We start from the raw sequence: 14,574 nt of genomic DNA, 5'->3' as shown, positions 1-14,574 counted from the left end.
TATTGGGCTGTTAAATTTGGTGGATGTTTCCAGCTAGATTTTTCACTCGTATTTTGAGGCCCATTTTATTTATTAAGCCCATGTTTGAGCTAGCCCTTTCAAAACATGTGGAATCGCACGCGCAACCTGAGCGAATACGTAAAACGCGCTCGACGAAGTGAAATCCCTAAATGTCCCACCTGAGTTTGTTCTCGGCAAGTCGGAGAAGAAGAAGCTGAAGACATCGGGAGGTTGATTGCTTAACGGCTAATTTCTTAGTTCCGCCAATGTATTCCCCGAAGAGGAAGAGGAAGAGGAAGACGGTGACGACGACGACGACGAAGAAACCATCGCTTAAAAAAAAGAAGCTATCCGATTCACCGCCGACGCCGATTCCGTCACTTCCTGACGATTTGCTTATAAGTATCTTCGCACGCGTCTCGAGAGTATATTACCCGACTCTTTCTCTCGTCTCCAAGAGCTTTAGATCACTCATTGCTTCACCTGAGCTCTACGAGACTCGGTCACTCTTAGGCCGCTCAGAGTGTTGTCTCTATCTGTGTTTACAGGGGAGGAATCCTGATCCTCCTAACCCTCTCTGGTTCACTCACTGCCTAAAACCTGACCGAACCCTAACTAAAGGCACCAGGAAGACTAAGAAGACGAAGAAGAAGTCAAGGGGCAACATTTTGATCCCAATCCCAGTTCCAAATCCTCCTCTTTCGCACTGGTCAGGTCCCGCTTCCGTTGGTTCTGATATCTACTTCTTTGGCGGATACATTGAGAATGTGCCTTCATCTAGAGTCTTGGTCCTAGACTGCCGGTCTCACACGTTGCGTGAAGCTCCAAGCATGCAGGTGGAAAGGTTGGACCCTTCTGCTACCGTCATTGATGGAAATATTTATGTTGCTGGAGGCAACCAAGACGACGAGGGTACAGAGTCTTTGTACCCGATCGAGATATTCGACTCAAAGACCCAAATTTGGGATCATATTCCCGTTCCTAATTGGGAGCAAAACTGGGGTGGTCTATCAATAAGCGCATATATTGAAGGAAAGTTCTGCCTGATTATTGGGAGTAAGGTTATGGCTTATGATCGAGAGGTAGGTAGATGGGACTTTGTCGGATATCAGCTGGGTCGGAGTTGGTTTTGGCCTTGTAATTGCACTATAGATGATGTTTTGTACTGTTATGGTGGAGCTATCCGATGGTATGACACTAATCAGAGTATGTGGAAAAATATGAAAGGTTTGAAAGGACTACCTAAGTTTGGCAAGAATGTCTATGTAAAGTTGGTGGATTATGGTGGAAAGATGGCTGCTTTTTGGGACAATCGTGTGCCTTTAACTTCTAGTGGAGATAAGTACAAGACAATTTGGTGCGCGGTGATTGCGCTTGAAAGGCCCAACAGTGAGGAGATTTGGGGGAAGGTTGAGTGGTATGAGGCAGTGCTTACAGTCCCCGTGTCATATGAATTTGAGCATGCTCTTGCTGTTACCGTTTGATGGATGACACACAGGACAGGCTTGGATGTGGTGAAACGTTTTGTGGGTATTGTATCATTTTGTTGGATGATTGTGTATTGTTTTTTTTTTTTAGCTTTATGCTGTTAACATTGTTTCACTTGTAAACCTTTGACGGTTAGCTTATTTCTCTGCTGCTGAAGACCTTATGGCACATTGTTTCGGTTGAAAAAGAAAGTTTACTTCTTTCATGGTGGTGCATTGTTTCGGTTGAAAAGAAAGTTTACTTCTTTCATGGTGGTGCATTGTTTCGGTTGAAAAGAAAGTTTACTCTTAGCCGTTGTACCTTTTGGAATCATGTAGTGACGCACTACTATATATAACTTTTTGTTTTGAATGTGTGTTCTTTTGAAAAACTTTTTAGCTTGGAAATCCAAGTTATTTGGCTTTCTGAAGTTGCAGGAAATTTGTACGAGGTAAAAATGTGAGATTTTCAATTTGTTTTAAAATCACCCATTTTGAGATGATTATCGTCTCAGGTCTTCTAGCTACATGATCAATGAATCATATTGCAAGTAAGTTTCTTCAGGTGTTTTGGCCAATCTTGTTGATTAATATATAATATTTATGATTTTGATATATATATTTACATGTATATATATTGAATAGTTCTTTCATTCTTTATTATACTATTAAGTTCAAGTTTAAATTTAGCATTTCAGTTTAAGTTTTGATTTGATTTATAAATTTTATTTTTTAATGATTTAAATCATAAACTTAAAATACTCAAGAGCGCAGTGATTGATGAAGCTATCTGCTTGTTTGGGCATAAGGGTGTGGCTTACAACCCAAAGTTAGTCAGATGGGAAGCAATAGGAGCGGTGAATTATTTGGATTTAGGATGGCTACGTTTTACTTATTGCGTGATTGATAATGTACTATATTCTTATACTAAATCAGATGGAATCAAATTGTATGACTCCAAGTTTGGACGCTGGATAAAGTTGAAAGGTTTAGAAGGTTTGCCTAAGTTTCCTGGCTATGGTTGCGTTAGATTGGCCGATTATGGTGGAAAGATGGCTGTTTTGTGGGACATGTATTTGCCTCCTAGTGGCTATAAGAACAAGGTGATTTGGTGTGCGGTCATCAAACTTGGAAGGCGCTACAATGAAGAGATTTTTGGCAAGGTTGAGTGGCTTGATGCTGTGCTTACAGTCCCTCGGTCTTGTGAGTTTGTGTGTGCTCGTGCTGCTACTGTTTGATGATTTGACTCGGTAATGTTGCAGGTAGAAGTTTAGTTTAGTTTGCATCGGTCTGCTAATCCTAGCATAATGGTCTAGGTTGATCAGGAAGGTTATTTACATTTGTAGGAGAACTGTAAAACAAGATGCACCCTTGAAGAGTAGTTTACAGATCTCTTTTGTTTTATTTCGCTTCATTTGCTAACAATCTTATAAATGGTTATGGCTTTATGTGTTTTCAGTTAGTATCACATGGAAACTCTTAACCAAAATGCTCAAATATCTCTGCTACAAAAGTTCCCAAATTTATGTTTTAAGGGCTCAATAAGATAAAATCAAAAGGATTCTGAATACTATTTGTCACTAATAGAGTAATAATACTTTTGCAATGGTGTCATACTGTCATTTTATATTAAGAATTTAAAAATGTAACTTTTCCGGTCAAGAATTCGAGTGAAAACCCTACAAATTCCCACAGGCGGAGAGTTCCGGCAGTTTTAAGACATTAATTACCCCATTAAGCTCTTTCTTCTCAAAAGAATTAAGTCAAAAACTGACGACGACGGTTCCCTATCTCTTGTAGGTTGCAACGGGTGGAGAGGTGGCTTATATATCGGATGGGAAATTTAGATTTTGTTCATATGATATATGAGTCCAGCCTTGCATCGGAATTAAGTTTCTTTGTTCTTTTTGTTTTTCTGAGTCTCTGGTTAACGTGATCAACGACGATTTTCGTACTGCCGATGTCGTTGTCAACTAGATATTTCGCGGCCATGAACGGCGAAGAGCCACCGATTGAGAAGAAGAAGAAGGCCTCTGAGGTGTACCCGATTCTGCCACTTCCGGATGATCTGGTATTGAGTTGTTTGGCACGCGTCTCTAGATTGCATTACCCAACTCTCTCACTCGTATCCAAGAGTTTCCCCTCACTCCTTTCTTCACCGGAGCTTTACAAGACTAGATCACTCTTAGGTCGTACCGAGAGTTGTCTCTACGTGTGCTTAAGGCTCCCTCCTGACTTTCACACAACTTGGTTCACTCTCTGCCGGAGACCAGATCACGCCCAGAAGGAGAAGAAGAAGAAGAAGAAGTCAAGTGGAAATCTTTTAATCCCAATCCCATCTCTGCAATCTCGTCCTGTGCACCCGTCCGGTCTCTCGGCGGTTGGCTCTAATATCTACAACATCGGTGGACATATCAACGATGCGCCTTCGTCTACTGTCTCGATCCTGGACTGCAAGTCTCATACTTGGTGCGAGGCTCCAAGCATGCTGGTGGAGCGGGCTTATCCAGTTTCCAGTGTTGTTGATGGTAAGATATATGTAGCAGGAGGATGTGAAGAAGATTACAGTTCCTCCACATGGATGGAGGTCTTCGATTTGAAAAAGCAAACTTGGGAACTTGTGTCGAGCCCTCTTGTAGAGAGATGCGATAGTGGTATGAACAGGAGCGCAGTAATTGACGGAGAAATATTTATGTTTGGGAATAAGGGTTTGGGTGTGGCTTACAAGCCAAAAGAAGATAAATGGCAAGGCATAGGTGCTATGACTAATTTGGCTTTAGGATGGCGATACTTTTCTCATTGCGTGGTAGATATAGTTAAATATAAATTTGTCCTTATCACACACTATATATATCCTATGAATACAATACCTCCGATCAGAGTTTCCATCCGACTACAGTTTGATTAACGGCGATTTTCGTACTGCCGATGTCGTTGTCAACTAGATCTTCCGTGGCCATGAACGACGAACAGCCACCGATTGAGAAGGAGAAGTTGACCGCTCAGGTGTACCCGATTCCGTCACTTCCTGACGATTTGCTATTGAGTATCTTCGCACGCGTCTCGAGATTGGACTACCCGATTCTCTCTCTCGTCTCCAAGAGCTTTCGATCTCTCCTAGCTTCACCTCACCTTTACGAGACTAGATCACTCTTAGGCCGCACCGAGAGTTGTCTCTATGTGTGCTTAAAGCTCCCTCCTGACTTTAACACAACTTGGTTCACCCTCTGCCGGAGACCGGATCAGACCCATAAGCAGAAGAAGTCAATGGGAAGAAATCTTTTGGTTCCATTCCCATCTCTAGAATCTCCTCCTGTGCACTCGTCCAATCTCGTGGCGGTTGGCTCCAAAATCTACAACATTGGCGAGGATGCAAAATCTTCGTCTACCGTCTCGATCCTGGACTGCAAGTCTCATACTTGGTGTGAGGCTCCAAAAATGCTGGTGGAGCGGTCTTATCCAGTTTTCCATGTTGTTGATGGAAAGATATACGTAGCAGGAGGATGTGAAGAAGAGTGCAAGTCCTCCAACTGGATGGAGGTTTTCGACTCAAAAAAGCAAACTTGGGAGCTTGTGTCGTGCCCTCTTGTAGTGGGATGGGTAAATCATAGACGCAAGAGCGCAGTAATTGATGGAAATATATATTTATGTTTGCGCGTTTGAGTGCGGGTCTCGCTTACATGCCAAAAGAAGATAGATGGGAAGCCTTAAGTGTGCTTACTTGTTTTGAGTTAGAATGGGAATCACGTTGTTATTGCGTTGTAGATAACGTTCTTTATTGTTACGCTAAAGGAATCATATGGTACAACCCTAAGGTAGGAATCTGGTTTGAATTGAAGAGTTTTATAGGACTACCCAAATTTGATGATCATGTTGGTGTCAAAGTCAAAATGGCTGAATATGGTGGAAAGATGGTTATCTTTTGGGACAAGTATCTTCCTTCTAGTGGCTATAAGAATAAGGTGATTTGGTGTGCAGTGATTGCATTTGAAAAACGCGACAACAACAGTCAAGATATTTGGGGGAGTCGAGAGATTTTGGGGAAGGTTGAGTGGTTTGATGCAGGCTTACAGTCCCCGAAAAATATAAATTCGTGTCTGCTCTTTCTGCTACTGTTTGATTAATCAACTCAGTTGTGAATCTTGAATGAATGGCGCAGCTTAGAAGAAGATTATTAGTTTTTACAAATCCTCCTATAAACAAATGAGTTTGGCTTTTTTTTTGTTTTCATTTTACCATCATAGGAAAGAAGATGAACACTTAGACTATCCTCGTTAGTGTGATCCTTAGTTGTTTCTTAAGGCAATTTTTAATAATAAAAAGGGAAGAAGAAACTTTGCTAAGAAAAAAGGAAAATTTTGTTAATTATTGGTAGAACCAAGTTAAGGTGTTTCTTAGTAATAAATATAATAAAATAATAATTAATAATTTAAAATATTCAAAATTATTTTATATATCATAGAAATATATTTTAATAATAAAAACATAAAATAACATACAACATTTAAAATTAAAACACAAAACATTAAAAAATTAAAACATAACACACAACATGAAATAAAACATAGAAACATATTTAATTAAACATAAAACATATTTAATCTCCAAATTTAGTCCATAAAATGTTCAACTAAATCATGTTTCAATTGGTGATGCGCTTCTCTATCACGAATTATTGTTTGACCATTCAGCACATTGCTGATATTTGAAGCCATATCGAAAGAATATGAAAGATCCACATCATCTCCTTGTGGGAAATCAGAAACGTCAGCTTGAGTGTATCCATCTCGTTCATTTTCAACAATCATATTGTGGAGTATGATACACGCCCTCATAATCAATCCCACTTTGTCTTTATCCCATAAAAGACATGGATTTTTAATTACGGCGAATTTAGCTTGTAGGACACCGAAAGCACGCTCAACATCTTTTCGGGCACTTTCTTGGCGTTCAGCAAATAAAGATGCTTTTGGACTCTGTGGTAGTGGTATGGATTGAATAAAAGTTGCCCATTTCGGATAAATATCGTCTGTCAGATAGTAAGTCAAATTGTACTCTCTGCCGTTAACGTAGTAGGTAACTTGTGGAGCTTGACCATAAAGTATATCATCAAAAACGGGAGATCGATCAAGAACATTAATATCGTTAAAAGTACCTGGAGATCCAAAAAAGGCGTGCCATATCCAGAGATCATATGACGCGACCGCCTCTAAAACAATTGTAGGTTTGCCGGATCCTCGTGTACCTTTCCAAGCTGTTGGGCAATTCTTCCAAACCCAATGCATACAGTCTATGCTTCCAACCATCTCGGGAAATCCACGTTCTTCTGCAACATATAGTAATCTTTGAAGATCCTCTGGTGTGGGTCTTCTTAGAAATTCATCGCCAAAGAAATTGATAACTCCACTGACAAAATGTTGCAAACATAAACGAGCAGTTGTTTCACCAAGTCGGACATATTCGTCCACCGTATCACACCCACCACCATATGCTAGTAGCCTAATTGCTGCAGTACATTTTTGGATCGGAGAAAGGCCAAGCCTTCCTGTGGCATCTTTTCTTTGTCGAAAGTAAGGATCTTCTGCAGTAAGACGGTCGACAATACACAAGAATAATGGTTTGTTCATTCTAAAACGTCGTCAGAATATATGGGGAGGGTATGTCGGAGATTCACTGAAATAATCATTCCACAAACGGTTGTGGCCTTCTTCCCGATTTCTTTCAATGAATTCCCGTTTCTTTTTTTTTTCTCAAACGCTTCTCCATGAATATCATGGTTATCAAACATTTCTGCAAAATGGGACTCAAAATTTGGATCATCATCCCTTGCAAAATTAAAATGTGAATGAGAAGAAGAACCCATTGAAAAAAAAATTTTAAATGACTTGAGTAAGAATTTTGAGAAGTAAATTTTGAATGACTTGAATGAGTATCAGAGATGTTCTATATATAGATGACAATGTGTTTCTTGTGATTCTTTTGTTACATTTCCCGTGAGACTATGTTGTGTTTATATATGTTGTATTTTTGTGTTAGTTATTTGTTCTCATATATCTTGTGATCCTTGTTGTATTCTTGTGTAGGAAAAAAAACAATATCATGTGATATGTGAACATGTGAACAGCAATAGGCAATGATCGATATATACAATACCGAGTAAGAAAAAATGTAGTCATTATAGCCGATGGTTATTGAACGAAACCAGTCTCAAACATATTACACAACACCATAGTGCCTTTGAAGCTAAATAAACTGCCCTACTTAAACATAATCAGACCTAATATAGCAACTAAACATAATAAGACACCAAGAACCAATTCCAAACTGAATGTAAACCCTCTGTTCTTCGTATTCAACTCAGCAACAAGCTTCTCTAGCTTGTTGATCTTCTCATCAGTTTCATTCTTCAGGTGTTTGATCTCGTTCAGCTCAGTTTCATAGTGAGTAAGAGTATCTACCTTTGATGCAACCTTGCTATAGTTTGTTTCAGTTGCTCTCATCTCCTCCATCACCGCAACATCCCACCACTTCCATATATGGCACTCCCCATCGTCTCTGTTCCCACAAGAGAAGAACTTTCTTCCTGGATCATTCCTCGAGTAACATGTGTCAATGATAGGTTCAGCACCACAATAACACTTCTTGGGGAATCCCAACTCAGGTTCACTCTCTGCATAGTTGTAAGCACTTGAATCAGATGGCTGGCTAGATTGTTCGTCAACCAGATAACCATTACATTCAGATGACGACGGCTGGCTATAGCTATGGAGCCCCATGTGTTCCTTGTTCTGTTAACNACAATATCATGTGATATGTGAACATGTGAACAGCAATAGGCAATGATCGATATATACAATACCGAGTAAGAAAAAATGTAGTCATTATAGCCGATGGTTATTGAACGAAACCAGTCTCAAACATATTACACAACACCATAGTGCCTTTGAAGCTAAATAAACTGCCCTACTTAAACATAATCAGACCTAATATAGCAACTAAACATAATAAGACACCAAGAACCAATTCCAAACTGAATGTAAACCCTCTGTTCTTCGTATTCAACTCAGCAACAAGCTTCTCTAGCTTGTTGATCTTCTCATCAGTTTCATTCTTCAGGTGTTTGATCTCGTTCAGCTCAGTTTCATAGTGAGTAAGAGTATCTACCTTTGATGCAACCTTGCTATAGTTTGTTTCAGTTGCTCTCATCTCCTCCATCACCGCAACATCCCACCACTTCCATATATGGCACTCCCCATCGTCTCTGTTCCCACAAGAGAAGAACTTTCTTCCTGGATCATTCCTCGAGTAACATGTGTCAATGATAGGTTCAGCACCACAATAACACTTCTTGGGGAATCCCAACTCAGGTTCACTCTCTGCATAGTTGTAAGCACTTGAATCAGATGGCTGGCTAGATTGTTCGTCAACCAGATAACCATTACATTCAGATGACGACGGCTGGCTATAGCTATGGAGCCCCATGTGTTCCTTGTTCTGTTAACAAAAGCATAAGACAAACAACTTATAATTAGACATTCGTTTAAAACTTATAATCAGAAATTTTAAAAGAAAGAAGTACACAGAAGTAGATAAACACATCAACTTATAATTAGACATTCGTTTACACATCAACTTATAACAAAAGCATCAGATGAACAATACATAACATGACCGACAACAAGACTCAACAGACTCAAACAAGACTCAACAAGACTCAACAGACTCNGCCCTACTTAAACATAATCAGACCTAATATAGCAACTAAACATAATAAGACACCAAGAACCAATTCCAAACTGAATGTAAACCCTCTGTTCTTCGTATTCAACTCAGCAACAAGCTTCTCTAGCTTGTTGATCTTCTCATCAGTTTCATTCTTCAGGTGTTTGATCTCGTTCAGCTCAGTTTCATAGTGAGTAAGAGTATCTACCTTTGATGCAACCTTGCTATAGTTTGTTTCAGTTGCTCTCATCTCCTCCATCACCGCAACATCCCACCACTTCCATATATGGCACTCCCCATCGTCTCTGTTCCCACAAGAGAAGAACTTTCTTCCTGGATCATTCCTCGAGTAACATGTGTCAATGATAGGTTCAGCACCACAATAACACTTCTTGGGGAATCCCAACTCAGGTTCACTCTCTGCATAGTTGTAAGCACTTGAATCAGATGGCTGGCTAGATTGTTCGTCAACCAGATAACCATTACATTCAGATGACGACGGCTGGCTATAGCTATGGAGCCCCATGTGTTCCTTGTTCTGTTAACAAAAGCATAAGACAAACAACTTATAATTAGACATTCGTTTAAAACTTATAATCAGAAATTTTAAAAGAAAGAAGTACACAGAAGTAGATAAACACATCAACTTATAATTAGACATTCGTTTACACATCAACTTATAACAAAAGCATCAGATGAACAATACATAACATGACCGACAACAAGACTCAACAGACTCAAACAAGACTCAACAAGACTCAACAGACTCAACAGACTCAAACAGGACACTTCTCGACCAGATTTGTCCTAAAACTAATCATCCACTAAGTCAAGCAGCTTCTTTTTCATACCTTCTTCTTTCTGAGTAAGAGGTCCATTTTTGGCTAGCAAACTGTCAAGAATTTGCATTTTTGACAATCTCTCTTTCAGAAGCAATTCTTCCTTCTTTATTTCCCACATGTTTTGGTACTCCTTCAAAGCCTTCCCTTCCTTCGCTTCTGCATGAGTCTTCCTCTGTTTGGCCTTACTAGCGTCTCTACCAGTAGGCCTTGTGTTTGTTGGCTCATCTATGTTACCGTCGGTCTGAGAAGCTGAAGATTGTGCAGGATCATCAAAGAGTCTTTTCTTGTTGCTTAGTTCAGGTGCTTTACCATTAAGACTCTCACACCATTTCTGGTCATAGCGTAACTCTAACCAACAATGCTCAAGAACAAAATTTTTCGGATAAATGTTGTAGTACATATCATACGCTATCTTCATTATATCATCCTCATTCTGCCCACTAGTTTTAGCCCTCACCGCAGCAGCATACGTTCCACAAAACTTTCCGACCGTATCACCAATCTTAGCCCATCTCTGTTTACACTGAATTGGCCCTATCTTCTCATTACCATCAGAAAGTGGACTTTCTGAAAAATAATCAGCAACCCTTTTCCAGAAGGTTCTGCCCTTCTGATCATTGCCTTTCACAGCATCCTTGCTGGTGTTTAACCAGCCGCTAATGAGAATCCGGTCATCAGAAGGTGTCCCTTTCCTTCTTTTCCTACGACTTGCAGTTGTGTCTTCACTTGGGGAAGCCGCGGAACTGACTNAACATCCATTAAAGCATAAATACAAGTACGTGAGTCTTAATACCAACTGTGTAAAGACATCCATTAAAGACACAATAACCAACAACCAACNATATTCATAATTCCCATAAAATTTGTGGAATGATTTAGATCATGGTCAGACTCCATAGTAGCAAATGGGATTTGGAAGAATATAGAAAGAAAAGAAGAACGGTTTTTGGTTGGAAGATATTCGGGTTTGTGGTTTAAAGATCAAGAAAAGCTCAGTTTATAAGGTGAATTATATTGGAGTTACAATTAATTTTCGACACCAAACACACAATGAATACACAACCTAGTCACTTCCATTAATGACAGAACAACCACCAATTAAGAATAATGACAACCTAGTCACAAAGAAGTACACATAGGAGCACAAATAAACAGTCATACTATAACTCACTACCCCAAAATAGATACTACCAAACAAACAAAGCAATCAATTGGTTTCTAACCAATTACGTGTATATTTACCTCTTTCGGTTGGTTGAAATGTTGTTTCCTTGTCTCCTTAACTGTGACTTGCTTGAGCTCAACAAAAAGAAACTCACAAAACAAGAAACAAGAAATGGTTTTAGTAATGAAACTAACTGTGTAAAAACATCCATTAAAGCATAAATACAAGTACGTGAGTCTTAATACCAACTGTGTAAAGACATCCATTAAAGACACAATAACCAACAACCAACAACCAACTCAATCTGACTATGAAAAAACAATTTCGGGATCAAAGCATATAAAACAAGGTTCTAAAAACCATTACGTTAGAGTGAAGTACACAGAATGATTATGAACCACAGAGGCTGGTTTACAGANGCTCAGTTTATAAGGTGAATTATATTGGAGTTACAATTAATTTTCGACACCAAACACACAATGAATACACAACCTAGTCACTTCCATTAATGACAGAACAACCACCAATTAAGAATAATGACAACCTAGTCACAAAGAAGTACACATAGGAGCACAAATAAACAGTCATACTATAACTCACTACCCCAAAATAGATACTACCAAACAAACAAAGCAATCAATTGGTTTCTAACCAATTACGTGTATATTTACCTCTTTCGGTTGGTTGAAATGTTGTTTCCTTGTCTCCTTAACTGTGACTTGCTTGAGCTCAACAAAAAGAAACTCACAAAACAAGAAACAAGAAATGGTTTTAGTAATGAAACTAACTGTGTAAAAACATCCATTAAAGCATAAATACAAGTACGTGAGTCTTAATACCAACTGTGTAAAGACATCCATTAAAGACACAATAACCAACAACCAACAACCAACTCAATCTGACTATGAAAAAACAATTTCGGGATCAAAGCATATAAAACAAGGTTCTAAAAACCATTACGTTAGAGTGAAGTACACAGAATGATTATGAACCACAGAGGCTGGTTTACAGAGTTTGAATAGAAACAAGAATCAATACAACCATACAAAGTCCGATACATATCCCAAACAATGAAACTATAACTCATAACACTCATAAAGCACTCGGACTATTACATAGATCAACTCATAACACTCATAAAACAAACACAAAATCTCAAAATCAACCAACCATCTAACCAAATACAGAGTTCAACACTCTGACTAATCGGATCATATGCATCATTTCTCACTTTTTCATTTAGAAACATACAAAACATACAATTGATGAAAATCTTCTAATTCGCAAATAAAACCGGCATACGAACAAAATACATAAATAAATTAGGATTGAGTCATTTTTCACAGAAACAATCAACAATTACTCGACATGCAAGAGCATTCACCGGAATCAAATGCCGTCTGCTTCACCGGAACCAAATCGACGGCGAATTCATGGAGAATCAGATGTGGGAATCAATTAGAAGAGAAGAAAGAAGGAACTCAGCGATTTTGTCGAGAGAGAGAGATAGAAGAGAGAACTCGAAAATGAAAGAGAAACGCCAAAAAAAATTTACTCCATTAATCTCATTTCACCTATCAACCCATTAATATTGTGCCACCTGTCCTCGAAGAAACGTTTCTTTTGCTCCTAAAATTAGAAACGTTTCTTTCAGTTCTTATATTTTGTTTCATTAATAATTAATTTCTCTAACTAAGAAATTTCCTTAGAAACAACTAAGGATCACCAATGAGGATAATCTTATTACAGCTTTTGATCTAACAAAGTTTTATTTATTTATTTATTCAGTTCATCTTCAGACTCGACTAAAACAAAGAGAATCAGCAGTTCAGCTTCAAAAGTTCCTCCTTGCATACACCCTAAAATTGTTTCTATAGTTTACGTTGAAATTATGATTTAAGGCCCATTAAGAAACTAAAACGAAAATGATTTTGGTACCCATTTCTAAATTGGGCCCATAATATAATTCTCCAATAAGCGAATTAAACACACGCGCTTCAGATCGGAGGTTGATCAACGGCGATTTCGTCTCTCTCGCCGATGTCGTCCGCAGAGAAGAGGAGGAGGAGGAAGAAGAAGAAGCCGTCGCCTATACTCCCGCAATCGACGACTCCAAATCCTTCACTTCCCGATGATTTGGTATTGAGCTGCTTAGCACGTGTCTCGAGATTGTATTATCCAACTCTCTCCCTCGTCTCCAAGAGTTTCCGCTCGCTTATTGCCTTACCGGAGCTTTACAAGATCCGGTCCTCTTTAAACCGAACCGAGAGTTGTCTCTATGTGTGTTTACAGGATGGCGATGATGACCCTAACCCTAAGTGGTTCACTCTCTGCCGGAAACCTAATCGAACTCAAACCAATGACGACCTCATCGAGAAGAAGAAGAAGAAGTCAAGTGGGTATGCTTTGGCGGCAATCCCAGTTCTCCATTCTCGTTGTGTGCACTGGTCAGGTCTCGTTGCGGTTGGTTCTAACATCTACAACATTGGCGGACCCATCGACCAAGAAGTAGCACACTCGTCAAGCGTCTCGATCTTGGACTGCCAGTCTCACACGTGGGGCAAAGGTCCAAGCATGCGGGTAGAGAGGAACTAACTATCCAGCCGCTAATTTGCTTGATGGAAAGATATATGTGACAGGAGGCTGCAAAGACTGCAGCAATCCATCTAACTGGATGGAGGTTTTCGATCCCAAAACCCAAACTTGGGAGCCTGTCTCGGGCCCTGGTGCAGAGATTGGTGGTTGTGATGTGCATAAAAGCGCAGTGGTTGATGGAGAGATCTTATTTGCAAACTCTAAAGGTTTGATTTACAAACCCAATGAAGGTAGATGGAAAAGGATGGCATGGGATATGGATTTGGGTTGGGTTTGGTGGTCTTATTGCGTTGTTGAGAACGTGCTTTACTATTATTACGAGGGAGAGTTTAATTGGTATGACACTAAGGTAAGACTCTGGAAAAAATTGAAGGGTTTGAAAGGACTGCCTAGGTTTGCTAGATATGGTGGCAAGATGGCTGATTTTGGTGGCAAGATGGCTGTTTTCTGGGACAAGATTGTGACTTCCAATGGATGTAAGACGAAGGAGATTTGGTGCGCGGTGATTGTGCTTGAAAGACGCGACAGTGAAGAGATTTGGGGGAAGGTCGAGTGGCATGACGCATTGCTTTCAGTTCCCTTGTCATATAAAGTGGTCTATGCTCTCTCCCCTACCGTTTGAGAAAACTTGAATGTGGTGAAATCGGTTGGTTGTTGTGGGTATTGTTGTATCATTTTGTTGGATGACTGTGTCCATGTGTTTTTAGCGTTAAGGTGCATCATTTCACCTGTAAAACTTTGATGTTTAGCTTATTTTGTGCTGCTATGTAACTCTGTTTTGGTT

The 14,574-nt window shown here is 39.4% G+C and overlaps 5 protein-coding genes and 1 pseudogene across 5 annotated transcripts; 4 read left to right on the top strand and 2 right to left on the bottom strand.

The window, feature by feature from the left end:
* On the top strand, positions 5 to 1,691 carry LOC109127172 (F-box/kelch-repeat protein At4g39570-like). The gene has a single exon (XM_019231568.1). The coding sequence runs from the start codon at positions 267 to 269 to the stop codon at positions 1,482 to 1,484; it is 1,218 nt and encodes a 405-aa protein (XP_019087113.1). The 5' UTR covers positions 5 to 266; the 3' UTR covers positions 1,485 to 1,691.
* On the top strand, positions 3,288 to 4,451 carry LOC104720877 (F-box/kelch-repeat protein At4g39560-like). Its single transcript, XM_010438774.2, has one exon. It carries the CDS (start codon positions 3,427 to 3,429, stop codon positions 4,372 to 4,374), a length of 948 nt encoding a protein of 315 aa, XP_010437076.1. The 5' UTR covers positions 3,288 to 3,426; the 3' UTR covers positions 4,375 to 4,451.
* Positions 4,385 to 5,590, top strand: LOC104727490 (F-box/kelch-repeat protein At4g39560-like). The gene is made up of 2 exons (XM_010446592.2): positions 4,385 to 5,115; positions 5,232 to 5,590. Exons 1-2 carry the CDS (start codon positions 4,395 to 4,397, stop codon positions 5,588 to 5,590), a joined length of 1,080 nt encoding a protein of 359 aa, XP_010444894.1. The 5' UTR covers positions 4,385 to 4,394.
* Positions 6,077 to 7,093, bottom strand: LOC104727489. The gene has a single exon (XM_010446591.1). It carries the CDS (start codon positions 7,091 to 7,093, stop codon positions 6,077 to 6,079), a length of 1,017 nt encoding a protein of 338 aa, XP_010444893.1.
* On the bottom strand, positions 9,196 to 11,604 carry LOC104727488 (uncharacterized protein At4g04775-like). The gene is made up of 2 exons (XM_010446590.2): positions 11,273 to 11,604; positions 9,196 to 9,726 (listed from the first exon to the last, which is right to left on the bottom strand). Exons 1-2 carry the CDS (start codon positions 11,459 to 11,461, stop codon positions 9,196 to 9,198), a joined length of 720 nt encoding a protein of 239 aa, XP_010444892.1. The 5' UTR covers positions 11,462 to 11,604.
* Positions 13,166 to 14,566, top strand: LOC104720876 (annotated as a pseudogene).

Source organism: Camelina sativa, chromosome 11, assembly GCF_000633955.1.
Source record: "Camelina sativa cultivar DH55 chromosome 11, Cs, whole genome shotgun sequence".
Lineage (NCBI taxonomy): Eukaryota > Viridiplantae > Streptophyta > Magnoliopsida > Brassicales > Brassicaceae > Camelina > Camelina sativa.
This window is presented reverse-complemented; position numbering and strand designations above follow the sequence as displayed.

What these genes read in the sequence shown, in the direction of transcription:
- LOC109127172 (XM_019231568.1), top strand. Translation starts at nt 267, where the DNA reads ATGTATTCCCCGAAGAGGAAGAGGAAGAGGAAGACGGTGACGACGACG.
- LOC104720877 (XM_010438774.2), top strand. Translation starts at nt 3,427, where the DNA reads ATGTCGTTGTCAACTAGATATTTCGCGGCCATGAACGGCGAAGAGCCA.
- LOC104727490 (XM_010446592.2), top strand. Translation starts at nt 4,395, where the DNA reads ATGTCGTTGTCAACTAGATCTTCCGTGGCCATGAACGACGAACAGCCA. An exon ending in TGATGGAAATATATATTTAT is followed by an intron (nt 5,116 to 5,231) that starts GTTTGCGCGTTT and finishes ATTGCGTTGTAG; the next exon opens with ATAACGTTCTTTATTGTTAC.
- LOC104727489 (XM_010446591.1), bottom strand. Translation starts at nt 7,093, where the DNA reads ATGAACAAACCATTATTCTTGTGTATTGTCGACCGTCTTACTGCAGAA.
- LOC104727488 (XM_010446590.2), bottom strand. Translation starts at nt 11,461, where the DNA reads ATGGATGTCTTTACACAGTTGGTATTAAGACTCACGTACTTGTATTTA. An exon ending in ATTTCAACCAACCGAAAGAG is followed by an intron (nt 9,727 to 11,272) that starts GTAAATATACAC and finishes TTTTGTTAACAG; the next exon opens with AACAAGGAACACATGGGGCT.